Source organism: Harmonia axyridis, chromosome 3, assembly GCF_914767665.1.
Source record: "Harmonia axyridis chromosome 3, icHarAxyr1.1, whole genome shotgun sequence".
NCBI classification, from domain to species: Eukaryota; Metazoa; Arthropoda; class Insecta; order Coleoptera; family Coccinellidae; genus Harmonia; species Harmonia axyridis.
In genome coordinates, this window is record NC_059503.1 from 1,350,176 (window position 1) to 1,368,655 (window position 18,480).

The 18,480-nt window shown below is 37.7% G+C and overlaps 1 protein-coding gene across 2 annotated transcripts in view; it reads left to right on the forward strand.

Annotated features, from left to right (window-relative positions):
• The window catches only part of LOC123676614 (RYamide receptor), a 47,244-nt gene that overhangs the window by 12,610 nt on the left and 16,154 nt on the right, over nucleotides 1-18,480 (forward strand). For both annotated transcript variants that reach the window (XM_045612687.1, XM_045612688.1), the window contains exons 2-3: nucleotides 4,980-5,618; nucleotides 12,394-12,598. In XM_045612687.1, coding sequence (XP_045468643.1) covers nucleotides 5,038-5,618; nucleotides 12,394-12,598 — 786 coding nt within the window. In that variant the 5' untranslated portion in view covers nucleotides 4,980-5,037. The remainder of the gene's footprint in view (nucleotides 1-4,979; nucleotides 5,619-12,393; nucleotides 12,599-18,480) is intronic.

Consider the following 18,480-nt stretch of genomic DNA (forward strand, 5'->3'; position numbering starts at 1 on the left):
TCTTCGAGAAGTCGCCACAAAAAGTTAGATAATTTCCTCATATGGAAAACTCTCTTAGAAACTGAAATCCCTCAAATCACCCTTATCTGAATCATCGTTCAGATATAAGAGGTGTAATCGAGTAGCAAATGAAAGAAAACCATTCCAATTGTAGATTGAATCTGGCGACTACAGGGTTTATTCAGGACCTTTGTTTCATTCTTGTCGGATGGGCAGAACTTATCCAGATTCAATTTCAATTACTCGAGTATTCCTTGAGGGAATCAAATCACCAAGAAACCAGAACTCAAGGTCTGATTCGATCTCTTTTTAGGGTCTTAGTTTGTTGACAAAATCAGGTGAGGCAATCAGTTAAGAAATTCTGGAAGAATGATCGAATAGGATAGGGATTTGAAAATAGGGGAAGATAGGGATTTTCGAGAGAATATTAGGGAAATTTCCACTCAGAATGCAGGGTAAATTGGATGTTTCTACAAACGTTGCAGGTTAATGAAGTTTTAGTTTATCAGAGGTTTTTTTCATAGCATCTGCATTTCTCGAAATACTCTACTAGATATATTGAAATTCAAGGTTTACATTGTATGAATTGCTCTTAAAAATATACGGGGTGGTCTTTCTCTGAAACATTGTCTCACTTCCTAAATCAAATAGATCATTTCTCATATTTTTCAAATTACCATTGGCGTATCACAAAAAAATTGAGTGGTTCAAAAAAGTTCCCTAAAATTTATTTTGTTCACTACCGGATCAAAGGCACTGAGAATTTCATATTCACCTTTGTTCATTCTACTTCAATACCATCAAACTCATTTTCACTCAGAAAAAAAAATGTTTCCAATTAACGTTATCATACCTAAATCTCCTAATTAACGATTCTATCCAGGTAGCCCCAGAGGAACAAAATATTATGCTGAGCAGTTAAACTCCAAATCTACGGAACAGAGGAGTTATTCAAATATTTGATTCCCCAATTCATTATTCAATTTTAAATTCCTAAAATCTCAGGGTGATGATCTTCTCTCCATTTCTATTTTTGGTAATTAAGTCGAGGGAGAACGAACTAACTGAATCGTTTAAAGTTAAATACTATTCAGCTTTTACTCATTTTTCGAAGTTTATAACAAAAACCTCAACAATTTCCTCGTTATCTTGCATTTTTGCTGGTTCAATATCTGGGTCAAGTAGAGTATCTAAATCCTGTATGATAATTTCAACGGGTAGTATTCTTTCAATCCCTTCAGTTTCATGAAAATTTCATCCCAAAAATGTTATGTCCATATTCAGAAAAATAATGAATCAGTTACGTCGAACTTATATTGTATTCCTTTGTATAAACTTAGATGACAATCCTTTCACTGTCCATTCTGACAACTCTTTATATTTTCCCCTCAATCTCAGTCAATACAGGACAATGTATGATGATATTGAATTTCACAGACTGATCTCATGTTGCCTCTAAAGTGAAGTGAGGGTTCAATTTCGATCAGAACTGATCGTTAAGGATTTTGTCCTCAACTTTTGGGATGAGATTTCCTAATTGCTGCCAGACACGTGTTTGAACTTTCCCATGATATCGAATTTTCCAGTTCACTTTTTCACTTCAAGAGATCAAGTTTTTTAGAACTGCCAAGATCGGTTCTCCTTAAATTATCACAGCCTAACGACAAGAAAATCGCCGTTTTTCATTTTAGATAAAGTCAAGTGCTAAATTCGAAATACCTTAGCTTCTTCTCAAGCAGCTCATGAGATCAATATGACATAATTTTTTGGGTTCTATCCTAAAAATTACTGTCACTTCATTTTGAGGATAGCAAGCAATAAATTATTGTTCTGGTTGAATGGCTACGTCAACAAACAAAACTGCCGCATTTGGAGTGAAGCTAATCCTCAAGTGTATGTCGAAACACCGTTACATCCAGAATTACTGACTGTTTGGTGCGCTTTATGGGCTGGTGGAATCATTGGTCCGTACTTCTTCAAAAACGATGATGGCCAGAACGTTACAGTCAATGGTGATCGGTATAGAGCCATGATTACTAACTTTTTCATTCCTGAATTGAACAACCATGATGTCCAGGAGCTGTGGTTTCTACGAAACGGCGCAACATGTCACACAGCTCGTGCCACAATCGATTTATTGAAAGACACGTTTGGTGACCGCATAATTTCACGTTTTGGACCTGTGAATTGGCCTCCATGATCTTGTGATTCAACACCGCTAGACTGCTTTCTGTGGGGCTATGTAAAGTCATTGATCTAGCGGATAAGCCACAAACCCTTGACCATTTGGAAGACAACATTCGCCGTGTTATTGCCGATATACGGCCACAAATGTTGGAAAAAGTCATCGAAAATTGGACGTCCAGATTGGACTACATCCGAGCCAGCCGTGGTGGTCATATCATATGCCAGAAATCATATTTAAAATGTAAAGCCACAAGATTATCTTGCGGATAAATAAAATTCCTGTCAATCGAATAATCCATCGTTGTTTTATTTCAATTTAAAGTTCTATAGCTCTAAAAAAACACCCTTTACTTCACCTGACCCTAAAACAAGAACAGGTGGCAGCACTCATCACACTTGCTTGTTACCATAAATACCATTTTGCTTCTTGATCGATGGCAGTGACAAATTAGGATTCCCAACATCACATCTGATAAATCAGCATATACGAAATTGGCAGGAATTGACGGAATGACCTATAAACCGCAATTGATTGAAATGTGGTTCCACTAAGGTCGGTGGTTCCTGTGAGTTTCCAGTATCAACCTGTAATATCCAATTAGCTTCCAATAATCGAGCAATGCGAGAGATTCCGTGCAATAAGAAACTTGCTCGAGCTTTCCTTTTGATCTGTTATTACAATATTCGGTTACTTAAAAGCGTTCACAGGTGAGATCTAATAACAATAGATAAAGCATAATTTAGAAGCACTTAAGAAATTAGTGTCAACATCGGATATCTATTTGACATATCAAGTACATGAGGTTTGTTGTGACAATTCTATTACGGGGTTCTATATTTGGTTAGTAACAACTCGAAGAAGGATTAATGGAATAAACTAAACAGCTCTCCCATCAAATGAATTAGGAATTGTATTAACTGCTCGATTTTATCTGCCCCAGACAGTTATGTAAGTAATTTTTTTATTACCGCTCATTCTCAAGGCTAGAAAGTACAATATGAAACCATCATGTGAAACAATCTTCTCTCTCCTACATTATCATTAATATTACATCATTTAAATATAATAAAAAACTATATGAAAAGGAAGGAAAAGTAGGAAAAAAATTGCACAACAAAACCAAGAAGACATATCTGAACATTGAAGACAACTCATATATAGAACAAGAAATCAACCCATTGGGATTCATTATCAATATACCTATTCAAGTGAATTATTCTTCTCTAATGATTTCAGGGAGTATAGCAAAATACATTGCGCAAAAAATTAACGCACATTATGGAAATCTCTAATTTATTCTACAACTGAAGGTGTTCTCAATGATAATTATTTTTATCAGAATTATGCATGCATATGTTATCAACTTTCAACGTTTTTCTTCAATACAGATTTTTTTTCCCAGCAGGAATAAAAAAGATGAGATTATCAGATTTTGAATGTATTGGCTCCATTCTGAAATCAGTTGTTCTTGATCAATTCTAGTGATCAATAGTTCTTCTTTCGTTTGATTTTCTACACTCGATCGCTATGCAACGCGAAACACGCAATTTGACACATGAATTCCAAAAAGGTTTGGAGTTTCCTATACAAGTGTGTCCAGAATGTTGCAGCGATTCAGGGAGACAGGTATGAATGTCCGAAGACCAGGACATGGTAGACCACTGGTAACAACTGCCATTCAAGAACGTTACTTGAGAATTTCTTCGTTGAGACAACGGTTTGCAACCGCTCGCCTCCTTCAAAATCAGCTTGAGCAAACTCATGGGGTGCAAATTAGCACTCAGACAATAAGAAATCACCTCAGAGAATATGATTTAAGGCCTCGTGTCGCGGCAAGAGGCCCAGCTCTTACCCCAGCCCATCGAAGGGCGCGTTTGGATTTTGCGAGAGAGCATATCCATTGGGAAGAGGCTGATTGGGAACGAGTTCTCTTCACAGATGAGTCTAGATTCTGCCTCTACCATTGTGATCGACGTTCCCTTGTATACAGATGTCCACATGAAAGATATGCTCAGTGCAATTTCCTGAATACTACTGGTTTCGGGGGAGGATCGATTATGGTATGGGGTGGAATATCTTTGACTGCTCGCACAGACCTAGTGGTCGTTGATAATGGAGCTATGAATGCTGATAGGTATATAAGGAACATTCTCGAAGAGCATGTAGTGACATTTGCCCCATACATTGCTGAAAATTTCATTTTTATGGACGATAATGCCAGACCCCATCGTGCGCGCATCGTTCAGGAGTACCTTGAAGAGGTTGAAGTCTCTCGAATGAAATGGCCAGCAAGAAGTCCAGATCTCAATCCAATTGAGCAGGTTAGGGACAACCTCAATAGAAGGCTGAGAAGTTCAGAAAATCATCCAGCTACTCTCAATGACTTAGGAATCCAACTCAGAGAAATCTGGGAAGGATGAGATCAGAACATTTTAAGATCACTCATTTTGAGTATGAACCGTCGTTGCCGAGCTGTAATTAACGAAAGGGTGGAAATACCAAGTATTGAATCACTTATCAGCATTCCAGTATTTTGAAAATTGTTTATTTCTCTTCGCATTCGGTGAAATCCTGAATTTTTCTTCCATTTAATGTGTCTTGTTTCGTTCAAAACCTTCCCGAGAGAACATAAAACATAAGTTATAAAGTTAATGTAGAGTTAACTTTCATTAAAATTGAGATTTTCAGAATTTGCGTTAATTTTTTTGCGCAGTGTATTTGCTCATTTCCCTTAATTTACTTTAAAACCCTACTTCATAACTATTGTTATATTCAATTCATTATATTCCAGGTAGAGTAATCGAAACATTCAGAAAGTTCCATAAAAGTCTACAGCACCACAACGCAAAATGAACGCCTCTACTATCCCAACCTACAGCCAAGAATCCACAACCATAGAGTTCGACGATCCAAGCTCCAACCTCACATACGAATACTACAACTTCACATGCGAGAGAGAAGTGGACACCCTGTACAAAACGGTGGTGTACTCCATGTACTCCATCATCTTCGTAATCGCTCTAGTAGGTAATCTCTTCATCTGTTACGTCGTTTTCGCATCGCCCAGAATGCGAACAGTCACCAACTACTTCATCATGAACCTATCCGTCGGAGACATACTGATCACAATACTCTGTGTTCCGTTCACATGTATCTCTGCCATGAACCAGTACTGGCCGTTCGGAAGTTTTCTATGCCCGGTCATGAGTTACGTGCAAGCTATTTCTGTGTTCATCAGTGCGTACACCCTAGTAGCGATCAGCATCGACAAGTATATGGTTATCATGTGGCCGCTGAGACCAAGGATCTCCAAGAAAACAGCCACTTTGGCCATAATAAGTATCTGGATATTCGCAGGATTGACAGTATGGCCAACTGCAGCTTTCACGGAGCTGGTTCAGCCCTCAGAGGTATTCGTCGAATGTGACAAGTAAGTGTGGTCATAGAATTTTGAATTTATACCGTGTAAGAGGCTATGTTCCAAATCGTTCATGCATTCAACGAGAGAACAACGTTATACTGAAACTTTCAGGAAGTCAAACATAATTTTACGAGCAGTAACGCCTTATCTACTCCGTATGCTCCGTGAGTTGAGGAGGCACATTTCAATGCAAATTTAACATTGAATAATCCCTAATTTCAGTATCAACTCCCCAATTAAATTCCAGAGGCGAGGCGATTGAATTTTAGATTGCAGCATTGTGACGTTGAACAGGACACTTATTTGAAAGTATAAGTGCAGGTCATTTAGATCTGAGTTTTATTGCGATCTGTTAGGGAACATAAACTTCATGAGTAAATTTCATAATAGAAAGTATTTCGAGTTCACAGTGGACATAATATTCTACTGAAGTTCAATAACCACAATCTCATTCAGATAACAGAATCAATATAAGTGTCAAACCATAGTTACTGCTACAAATACTTCTGCATCAACTACAGAATTTTTTTTCTCTTCAGAGTGTGGTTACCACAGCTTCAGTATGACTTCGCAGATGTCACTCCAAAAATGAAGTTTTATTTTTTTCTAAATCTTTCAACTGCGCTGAATTATCCAATTATAATTTTTTCGTTTCGAAGAAATAGAACTAGAAAACGATTAGAATAACTGAAAATAATAATTACAACATTTCAAGAGCTTCAACCTGAGCGTCCAATAACATTCCTTGGAATATACACTAACAAATATCCAAGCATCCAACGCACCTTCGTTTAGTTACATGAAAATTCCGCAAGAGGAGTGAATCCTTCATCTCGAGCATTTCCACATTGACATGGAAGTTTCACTCGAGGATTTCCCAAGATGCGAGGTGTAATTGAAAGTTATCGATTTTTTATTCAAAGCTCCTCTCATTTACGATAAATACGATGCTTTTCCATACGGAAAACCGTTTTGCTGTTGGTTTCCAGGGATTCACGTTCACTTCCAGGTATCTTATCGAGGATGAACGTCATTTATACCTCAATATTCCCAAGGTACGTCAAGTATCTCGAATTTTGGAAGACATACATCAATCGTATTGAAATGTTACTTTGCTGCGCAGTTGAATGCAGGAAGGAAGATGCTATAGATTTCTGTAGATTCAGTGTAGTTACTTCAACTTTAGTAAAATACTTTGTCCACTTGAACTCGAACAAATGCATATAAGATAAAAAGCAATTTCTAGATTCAAGGAGCTCTTAACACTCTACTCGCTAAGACCAGTACCTAAAAACACATTTCTTATTAAAAACTTGATTCGTCAACATCAAGGGTGTTTTTTCTAGAGCTATAGAACTTTAAATTGCAATAAAACAACGATGGATTATTCGATTGACATGAATTTCATTTATCCGCAAGATAATATTGTGGCATTACATTTTAAATATGATTTCTGGCATATGACCGCCACGACTGGCTCGGATGTAGTCCAATCTGGACGTCCAATTTTCGATGACTTTTTCCAACATTTGTGGCCGTATATCGGCAATAACACGGCGAATGTTGTCTTCCAAATGGCCAAGGGTTTGTGGCTTATCCGCATAGACCAATGACTTTACATAGCCCTTCAGAAAGTAGTCTAGCAGTGTTAAATCACAAGATCTTGGAGGCCAATTCACAGGTCCAAAACGTGAAATAAGGCGGTCACCAAACGTGACTTTCAATAAATCGACTGTGGCACGAGCTGTGTGACATGTTGCGCCGTCTTGTTAAAACCACAGCTCCTGGACATCATGGTTGTTCAATTCAAGAATGAAAAAGTTAGTAATAATGGCTCTATACCGATCACCATCGACTATAACGTTCTGGCCATCATCGTTTTTGAAGAAGGACGGACCAAAGATTCCACCAGCCCATAAAGCGCACCAAAACAGTCAGTTTTTCTGGATGTAACGGTGTTTCGACAAACACTTGAGGATTAGCTTCACTCCAAATGCGGCAGTTTTGTTTGTTGACGTAGCCATTCAACCAGAAGTGCGCTTCATCGCTAAACAAAATAAAATGGACGTAGTGCGCGTATTCCGCACAGAACCATCGCTAAACAAAATTCGCTTATGAAAATCGGGAACAACGGCAATCTCATTTTAGACCCATTCGACGAATCTACGCCTTACTTGATGATCGTTTTGCTGAATTTAATGAATTGCCAAACCAAACTGAGAATAAATCACTTGACAGCTGTTAAATCGGCGCCATCTTGAACAGTAATGCCAACTTAAAGTTATATACCTCGAAAAAAACACCCTTCATATAATCAATTTCAAGAGTGATAAATATACTTCAACGTTCTAACTTTTTAATACCTTTTCTGTAGAAGCATTTGTCTTTTTCTTCGAAATAGGATTCAACCTTAGTAATCAGTTCTTCATTAGAGCCAAATTTCCTTCCTTGGAGCACTTGGACTTGAAGTCACTGACATCTTTGGCCTCGTAATTTAAATAAGATCTACCGTCTTGAGAACATCACATACGTAAATTATCCAGAAACTGGATCGTGAAAAAACCCTCCTGAAGAGTTTCTCCTAAAATCAGGGACTGTTCTTGCATGAGACATAACTTCTTTCAATTCTGGTGAAACGTCTAAAAAATTTTATAAGTGAAATTTTATAGGAGGAGAAGTTGAAGGCTATTCCACCAAATTCTCAAAGTATTCTTAAGTTCGTCCCATTCCAGAATAACACTGCCAAGCAACTCTCCGTCAATTGAAGTCGAATTCAACTCCTACCAGAAATATCCATTATGATTCCAGCCCTAAGACCTTTTAAACGTGGGAATCGATGCCTGATGGAACGCATCCAGTGGATACCGGCAAAAAAGAAATGAACCAGCTGTTTCGCAACTGCAATTTGCATCTGCGGCCAAATTAAAACAGCGAAGCGAAAACCTGATCTGTCCGGTTCCCAATAACGGTTTATTGCCACCCACGTAAATAGGAAGGTAACGCTGAATGGACGACTGGACAGATTATGGATAATCGGAAAAACGATGATTATCACGCGCTATTTCGGAACGCAGCCGTTTCGGATCACAGAGAACGTGCGCTAACGATGATTGGAACCGTTGGAGGACCATAGAAGAGTTCGTGTGGAAGGGAAATAACTCATTCTTCTTCTTCAATGTTCAGCTTAGGCCAAAGGCCTGTTCTTCCTTAAAAAAATTCACCCCATCCGCAGGAAAATAACTAAATGAGAAAATTCGAATTCCTTCAAAAGAGGTTTTCCACTGTGTGAAGAATCACTATTTCACTTTGGAAATAACAATTGTTTCATTGCACAGTAGCTTCTTCAGGCAGGGCCGGCGTTGCGGGTGAAACGATCGTTTCAGGAGTCTCTATTTGAGCGGCGACATTTGAGAGCAAAAGTCGCATATCTAGTTCTTTTTACCATTCAGTAAAAGTACATCAGTCCAAACTGCAATATTCATACGATTCGGTACAAAAATTATAAACACTAGATCAAAAATTTACTCACCTCCATCTCTACTAACAGCGGGCTAAATGAAAACTGAATTGTTCATCAGTGAAATGACAAATCCAGTAGTCGAATGAAGACGTACGCAGTTATGATTCAGATGTATGCTCATCTGATCTCGTTGTGAATAGTTGTTTAGAGCGATAAATACAGGTTTTCCGAAGCGCGGTTTAATAAAATGAAAATTATCCAAGCTTCTGGGATTCGTACCCCTGGCCGTTAGATTTTTGGTCAACTTCACAACTTATCTACTAGATACTAGACAGGTTGAAGTTTTAATACCCCCATCAAGACATTTTTCGAGGGGCGTATCGAAAAATTTATACCACTGAAATTAATTGAGCTATACCTTGCGTTAAAAAATACTCCATTCAGTAGAATAACAGGTGTGAAATTTCATATTTCCAGGTCAATTTCTGGGAATATGAATTTTTCAAAATTTGATACTCAACTGAATCGGAATCTTCCGAGGTTTCAAAGTAGCAGATCTCCTAATCGGATAAATCCAGCATCGAGCTACAATCTACGACCTAGAAACCTCTGAAAATTTGCGGAATACTAACGATTTTTTTTGAAAATCTAGACGATACGTTCTAGTTCACTGTCACGTCATTGTTCACTCAAAAAATGAAATGAATCTGACCTGTATTTTGGAATTCAAAAATACAGTTGATTGCTGAAATAGCAGTGGTATGAACAAAGTATTGAACACCCTTAAGATCTTAAAAATGAAATATGTGAAGTTATCGAGGACATTCAGCCTTAAATATGGGAATTGTTAATGGAAAATTTGGCTGATATGGTTTTCCACTGTTAATGACAAGCCTTTCTCTTCATAATAAAACCTTTGATTTATCTTGAAAATGAACTTGTTTTTTTTTAGATCAAAATGAAATCCTTCATTGGAAAATCCATCAAATAAAATTTTAAAAAAATCGTTTCCGAAAAGTGTATCGTTATCCCCAAAGCGAAAAGTGCAGAAATCCCGAATTCCCATTTACCAAAATTGCCGATCGGATAGCGATCTCATATACAATACATCAGCCACAGAAAAGCGACACAACGACAAACAATACCCCCAAAAATATCCCGATGGGAAACGTCCTGACTAGGATAATAGTTTTCCCGTTCAATTTTCCTCGCGCCTCATCGATATCTCGCCAAATCCGGACTTTATAGCACTCGGAAATATCGCGGAGATATACACTGCGCAAAAAAATCAACGCACATTCTGAAAATCTCAATTTTAATGAAAGTTAACTCTACATTGACTTTATAACTTATTTTTTATGTTTTCTCGGGAAGGTTTTGAACGAAACTAGACATATTAAATGGAGTTTGCTTAAGCTGATTTTGAAGGAGGCGAGCGGTTGCAAACCGTTGTCTCAACGAAGAAACTCTCAAGTAACGTTCTTGAATGGCAGTTGTTACCCGTGGTCTACCCTGTCCTGGTCTTCGGACATTCATACCTGTCTCTCTGAATCGCTGCAACATTCTGGACACACTTGTATGGGAAACTCCAAACCTTTGTGCAATTCTTGTGTATGTCCACCCTTCTTCTCGCAAAACTACCGCTTGGGCACATTCCTCTTGGGTCAAATTGCGTGTTTCGCGTTGCATAGCGATCGAGTGTAGAAAATCAAACGAAAGAAAAACTATTGATCACTAGAATTGATCAAGAATAACTGATTTCAGAATGGAGCCAATACATTCAAAATCTGATAATCTCATCTTTTTTTATTCCTGCTGGAAAAAAAGATCTGTATTGGAGAGAAACGTTGAAAGTGGATAACATATGCATGCATAATTCTGATAAAAATAATTATCATTGTGAACACATAATGTGCGTTAATTTTTTTGCGCAGTGTATAATACGTCCATATTTCGATTTCCTCGACAACACCGGATAGCGGCCGATGTTAAGTCGAGAATTGCATTCGCGAGGGCAGCTTTTTGACGTGGTGCGATGTTGCAAGACGAATGGTGCTCGTAAATCGTTTTGTTGCCTTCGACGTTTTTATCGTAAAAAAGCCGTATCGTGAGTAAATCGCGATAAATATGATTTAGCTCTGTTTTTTTCTCCCACTCAATTCGTTAGGTCTGAAGGAGGGTTTTATTCGGGATAACGACAGTCATGTGGAACAGAAATACTGAGCATTCAATTTTATAGAATTCGACCGTTCTACTTCTTTTATCGATGGGTGTTCTTTTCTCATAAATTTTAGCACGTACTCTGTTGAAGGTTATTTGTAACCTAAGAACACCGATCGAATCATTAGCAAAGCTATTGAGAAGTCCCTGCCTTTTGCACCTTCACACATTTCATTAAAGGAGAAAATGATGACCGCAGGAACGGCGTCATCTACAGGACTTGTGAAATGTGAATCGACAATGATTCACCAAATTCAGCAACAATATTTCCAATGGACTTTCTGTTTTATCTATAAGTAGTTCTAAGCTATCTATATGAATCTTCTGTATTACTGTAAATAACTGTAAAAATCCTTATATCTCCTGAATTGTTCGTCACAGACCCCTCAAATAAAAACGTTTTCAAACATCAAGTTGCCATCTAAGACATACCGAGGTTTCAAGGGCGTAGCTTATGTTCAGAAGATGTTACAGCCTCGAAAATATTATCAATTTTCATCTCGAAAATTTCAGATTTTCACCTCTAATATCTGAAATAATTTAGTGATCGCCCAATCACAAGCATTTTCGTGATCTACGTAATCGAATCAATCAATGAAAAAGTACAATATTCCCATGAAGGGACTTCGAAATTTTTCAATGCCTAGGAATGGAAAATTCTAGAAACATTTTTCGACAAAAATTACCGGGTAAACTCGAAATTCGGTTGATTAGGAATCGTCAATTCTGACACAGCTCAGCGATTTTCCCTAGATTTCACAGATTTTCTTCAATCTTTATACAAGAATCGTTATGTCTCCGAACATATTTGTCCTCAAATGAAAAAGTTTTCAAGAGATCGTCTATCTTAGCAAAGCAACACACGTTCGATAATGATGCCTTGATAATTCTCATATTCGTGATAATACCATAAGAGAATACCTGCAACACCTCTCGCCACATTTTGCAAACCCATTTCCAACATAATCAAAATAGATTAGCTCCATCTGAATGATAATCCCACCAATAATTTCTGAATCAGAACACATCTTATCAGGAAATGTCATGCATTTAAAGACGGAAATCACACGCTTGCCCAATTACATCTTCACGCCTAATTTCCAGGTATGTATGTCGGGAGAACTATGAAGAAGTTGGCCCTGAATACGGCAGACTCTACTCCACCGTGTTGATGGTCCTGCAGTATCTGATTCCCTTCATGGTCCTCCTGCTGTCCTATACCAGCATCGCCGTAGTCATCTGGTGTCACAGGATCCCGGGGGAAGCTGAGAATTCCAGGGACAAGAGGATAGCTAGGAACAAGAGGAAGGTGAGTGTTTGCTCGAACAATTTTAAAGCGGTTCTGGTTTCTAGAATTTAATATTGAGTGTCAAGGACGGTAAGCATATCTTACCGATCGAAGACAATTGCTTCCAACATCGGTAATTCAACCGCCTTTATTCTTCAAAATAAAATCATTTTCATAGAAAATTTCATATTTTGGAAATCTTGGGGTACCTCCCTCAGTACCTCCTTCATATCTACGCCTTTGCCATTGAAAAGAAAGTCTAGGTGGTTGGACGTCATGTGTCGCATTAGACATACATACATACATAAGTAGCCTCTGTTTTCATTTGGTTGTCATTGTTGATTGCTGGTTTGAATACTGATGAGATCTTAAATGAGCGGAAGTGGTCTATCGCTATTCACTTTCGATAGGAGCAAGTTTCCCTAAGGTTAATTCTCAATCTTGCCAACTCACTTGCCAGAAAAGGCGCACAAACTCTTTTCATTGGCCCATAACTTCTCTGTGGTAAAGGTAAATAAAATAAATAAACCTACAAGAAAGAGTTTCAGAATGAAGAGAACAACTGGCAGAATCTTTTTTTTGGTTGGATCATTCCAAAAATTTGATTCTGCAAGATCTAAGATCTATATATTAGCAAGAATACGACACCTGCCCACTGGATTCCTCACAGGGTGTTGCTGCCTCAGGAAGCACCTTATGAGAATGAGTATATCAGAAAACGACGAATGCAGATTCTTTTGGGAAGAGGAAGATACTAAGAATCCCCTGGTTACGGTCATCGCTAGCTAACACAAAAAATGCTTTGGCCAAGAGACTTGAAGAAGTGTGGAAGTGTGCTTCTTGAAGTCATTCCAAATACTGGAGTTTATTAGAACTCTGGAACTGGACACCGAGCTGTAGACTACAACGATTAATAGAAAGAAGAGCTCTGATGGAAGCACAATAGTCAATCCCGTCGGTTCAAGACAACTTCCAGTTGAATCCGAGCTCGACCTTCGATTGGGCATTTATAATACGCATTTTGATAGTTGACGCTGGGTTGAACTCAACCGACGGTCAAACATCTTTTATAATCATAAGGTCGAGGTGCAATGAAATCCTCCTTAAATCTAAATTTAAGTCTCAAATTAGATTTCTATCAGTTCAATATCCTTATTTTGCTAAGAAAGCTCTTCGTTAGAGTTCTCTATTGTAACGTTTATATGAATTAATATGTCTGCTACATGAGTGTCAGTAAATTTCACTGTTCTTGATTTTACTGAAATTGGATGTATTATGAAGGAGATGTCGGTAGATAATTTACTCAATTTTCTTGCCATTCATCCTATGTACAGACTCACCCTATGTAAATCCGGCTGATTCATCCCAATTCAGGAAATGACATCCTTCCCTCAAACATAATTGTCTTAATGGGATTCAACGGTCTATTTCAGCTCATGACCTGTCTTATTTGTCATGGATGTGGATTGTTTTAGAGGCGATAAATAGATTTGGGGACGGGACTGGATCCTGAATATACGAATTATCTCGATTGTATTGATTCAAGCTTGATTCCAAACTATTTCTCTGGAATTTCGAATCCATCTAATTGGGATGTGAGATTGAGGAACTGGGGAATGATGAAAATGGAGATGCCAATCGAGGATGCTGTCTCAATTATAGTGGACGACCAGATTTCTATGGCAAAGACGATATTGGTTTATTAATTCCGATGAATAACTTCATGATCTAGAGCTATTTTCAATAGTTCCTATGTTTCTGACATTTCTATGAGAATAACTATGTTTTCAAGGATGTTCCATGCTATCAAAGGATTTTTCAAAGAATCTATGCATTTATTTTCTTAGATTCAGAATCAGAGGACAAATAAATCCTGCTTAGTATTATCAAAACATAAATAACCCGAGATAAGCATGACAAAATTAAATTAAATCGAGTATATTCAATGGCTCTCGGCTAAGGCAGCTAATAACAGACATAAACAAAACGAAATACATCACACAATTTGGAGAAAGTACGATATTCAGCCCATTGGTTCATAAAGGGTGTTTTTTCAGAGCTATAGAACTTTAAATTGCAATAAAACAACGATGGATTATTCGATTGACATGAATTTTATTCATCCGCAAGATAATCTTGTTGCATTACATTTTAAATATGATTTCTGACATATGACCGCCACGGCTGGCTCGGATGTAGTCCAATCTGGAAGTCCAATTTTCGATGACTTTTTCCAACATTTGCGGCCATATATCGGCAATAACACGGCGAATGTTGTCTTCCAAATGCTCAAGGGTTTGTGGCTCATCCGCATAGACCAATGACTTTACATAGCCCCACAGAAAGTAGTCTAGCAGTGTTGAATCACAAGATCTTGGAGGCCAATTCACAGGTCCAAAACGTGAAATTAGGCGGTCACCAAACGTGTCTTTTAATAAATCTATTGTTGCACGAGCTGTGTGATATGTTGCGCCATCTTGTTGGAACCACAGCTCCTAGACATCATGGTTGTTCAATTCAGGAATGAAAAAGTTAGTATTCATGGCTCTTTACCGATCACCATTGACTGTAACGTTCTGGCCATCATCGTTTTTGAAGAAGTACGGACCAATGATTCCATGTGTTATACACTTGAGGATTAGCTTCACTCCAAATGCGGCAGTTTTGTTTGTTGACGTAGCCATTCAACCAGAAGTGCGCTTCATCGCTAAACAAAATAAAATGGACGTAGTGCGCGATACGTATTCCGCACAGAACCATTATTTTCGAAATAAAATTGCACTATTTGCAAGCGTTGTTCAGGCGTGAGTCTATTCATGATGGATTACCATATAAATCACTTGACAGCTGTTAAATCGGTCGCCATCTTGAACAGTAATACCAACTTAAAGTTATATACCTCGAAAAAAAATACCCGTTACTACTCCTGAAATTTCAAATCTGCTGTTCAACGTAAATTTTTCTAGGGAAAAATTCACTTTGGGTGAAACCCTCGTCTGATTCATTGTTTCTTGAAAATCCTCAGTCACAATAATATGCTAATGAGACGTTTATACGAAATTGCTTTCTGGATAGCGCGAAGCGGAATTAAAGTGCTACAAACGTTGGCAAGACTGGATTTCTCTCGGCGTGCTGAGGATAAAGGAATTGAGATCATCTCTCAATTTTCTTCATATTTAGAGAAGATGCGGTTCTTATTTCCGCTTATTTCCACAATCCGGGTAATATTCGCAATTGGATGAATTCGAAACAATTAGGAGTGGAAAACATTTCAAATTTTATGTTCTGTAGTTTGATATTGTGATGATATTTTTGTCAAGTTCATTGAAGGTTGTAATTTACACAGTTCTCAGTAATTCTTTTTCAAAAGAGGTTGCTCGATTGCTCGTCGATCTTGGGAATTATGCTTTCCAAAACGACATTACATCGAATTTTGGTAGAAAACTAAGTTCTTAAGGCTTGTGAAGTTCTGTTGACCAAGAACTCAAGCCGGTTGATGTCGTATCTTCGCTGTTTGGTTCCTTGAAATGCATCAAAATGATCCGTATTGTCATCAAGAATCATCTTCAGTGATGAGATTCATTTTCACTTCAGAGGTTACGTTAATAAGCAGAATTGTCGCATTTGGGCCTCGTAAAATCCAAAAATGATTGTCGAAAAGCCTCTCCATCCTCATTATGTAACTGTTTGCTGCAGTATTTGGGCTAGTGGTGTGATTGGAACTTACTTATTCGAAAATAAGGCTATAACGGTGAATGTATTGCACACTATGATTAGTGATTTTTTATGGCCGAAATTTGTATGTACTGAAGTGGATAACGAAATTCAATACCATAATTTCTCGACAGAATGACAGCGAATTCTGCATTAAAATTTTCTTCGCTGCCCTTTCGGAAATTTTCACTATGGAGATTTCGGACAACTTGAAAATCGATTAAAAACGATTTAAAATTCAGCACATAGCTCCATCCATAGCACCATAAACCAGAATTGGAAATTCTACAGGACCACTTTTAGTCGCCATCTATTCAAAATGGAAATGAATGAAAATTCACGTTCCTCTCGTAATGAATGTGTTGGAATCCAAGTATGAATATCCCCGATGAATACCATCTAAGCCCGGAATCGTGTAAATCTGGTTTTATATGTGAATATCCACCGAACCATAGATTCCGCGCTAGACGAAGCCATTAGAGAACACCTTGTACGAAATTCGGTTGGAAACCGGGAATAAAAGCAAAGTTATTAAATTTCTAGTTCGTCTTGTCGCTTTCCGCGGAAGTTAACAATCGAGAGGAGTTCCGAATATTCGAAGTTGATGTCTGAAGAGTTGAAGTTCCTGAAAATGAAGTTCCATATTCTCCGTAGAAAGTTTCTGATTGAGACGCATCGTTTTTGAGGAGAATACGAGGGCATTGTTAATTCGATGAACGAGTGGTGTTATTTTTGCATTTTCGTGTTATGATTTGTTTCTAAGAAAGAAAACTGGTGTTGAACTCACTGATGAATGATGGGAAGTTCGTGCTCAAAGTTGGTTTTATGCATAAAAACAATAATCCAAGAAATGACATAAAGGGTTTAGTTCAATTATTTTGGTCAAGTTCTTTAATGGGCTGAATCCGATTGATGGTTTTGGAGTTACATGAAATTTTGGATTCCTAATAATTTAAGAAAAATACCCATTCGATCGGAAATACAGGGTTTCCCAGAGGAAGTTATGCCACTAACTGTGATCACCTCCCTCTGAGAAATAACACGGACAGAAAACTCTCTAAACGTCGTCCACATGTAGAGTACATCCCATTTTGGGTGAGACAGCCAGGTTTCTCGCTTGTTTTTTAAGATAGAGCTTTGCGGTTTTCACGTTCCTACTTTTTCGTGAAACTCAAGTTGGTCTAATCAGATTTTGCATAACTGTTTCCGTTCAAGAGATACAGGGTGATTTTGGAAATTGATACTTTTCGGACCCCTCCTTTATCTCCGAAATTATGACAAATAATGCTGAGCTAAAAACTATGTCTGAATCAGAATTCTTCATAGAATCCTGTGGCGTACTCAATATTTTTTTTCGGGGTATGGTTTTGAAGATTCAACACAAACCTATATTTTTTTTTTAATGGAACACCATGTATATCATTACTTCGTTGAATTCGTTATTTTTTTCCCTTCAAAATGATGTATGATACCATGTAGGTAGGATGTTCAGAAATATTAAAAAAACACTAAAACATCAAATAATGATGATTTTTTTTCCTCAGCATTATTTCTAATAACTTCGGATATAAAGGTGGGGTCCGAAAAGTATCAATTTCCTAAATCACCCTGTCTCTTGAACGGAAACAGTTATGCAAAATCTGATTAGATTAGAGCTTCACGAAAAAGGAGGACAGGAACGTGAAAACCGCAAGGCTCTATCTTAAATAACAAGCGAGAAACCTGGCTGTCTCACCCAAAATGGGATGCACTGTATTTGATATTTCACTCGGATAGGCACAACTAGCTCAAACCCGACATTCATAACTGCCAAGATCAACTCTATACCTAAATCGCAAAGAAAAATTCCATATATTTTTTTGTCGATAACCATATCCTAAGGCTTTCCGAGCCAGCGTTGCCAGATCCATATAAATTCTCAAACCCCAATTCAATCCAGTTACTCTAGGTCATAGCCCATCATAAATCCAAATGCAGGCAGAATTATTGAATATGAGAGAGATATTTCACAGAATGAAGTGTTTGCCATTATCGGCATTTAAATAAATCAATTTTGAGATATTTCCTTCGATATATTCGATACGAATCAAAATCATCGTTTGATGTTTGTAATTCAACTAAATACTAAAAGCTGAAGAGTGGTAAATGTCAAACCCAAAACGCAGGATGTTGATTGAAATATGTCTGAA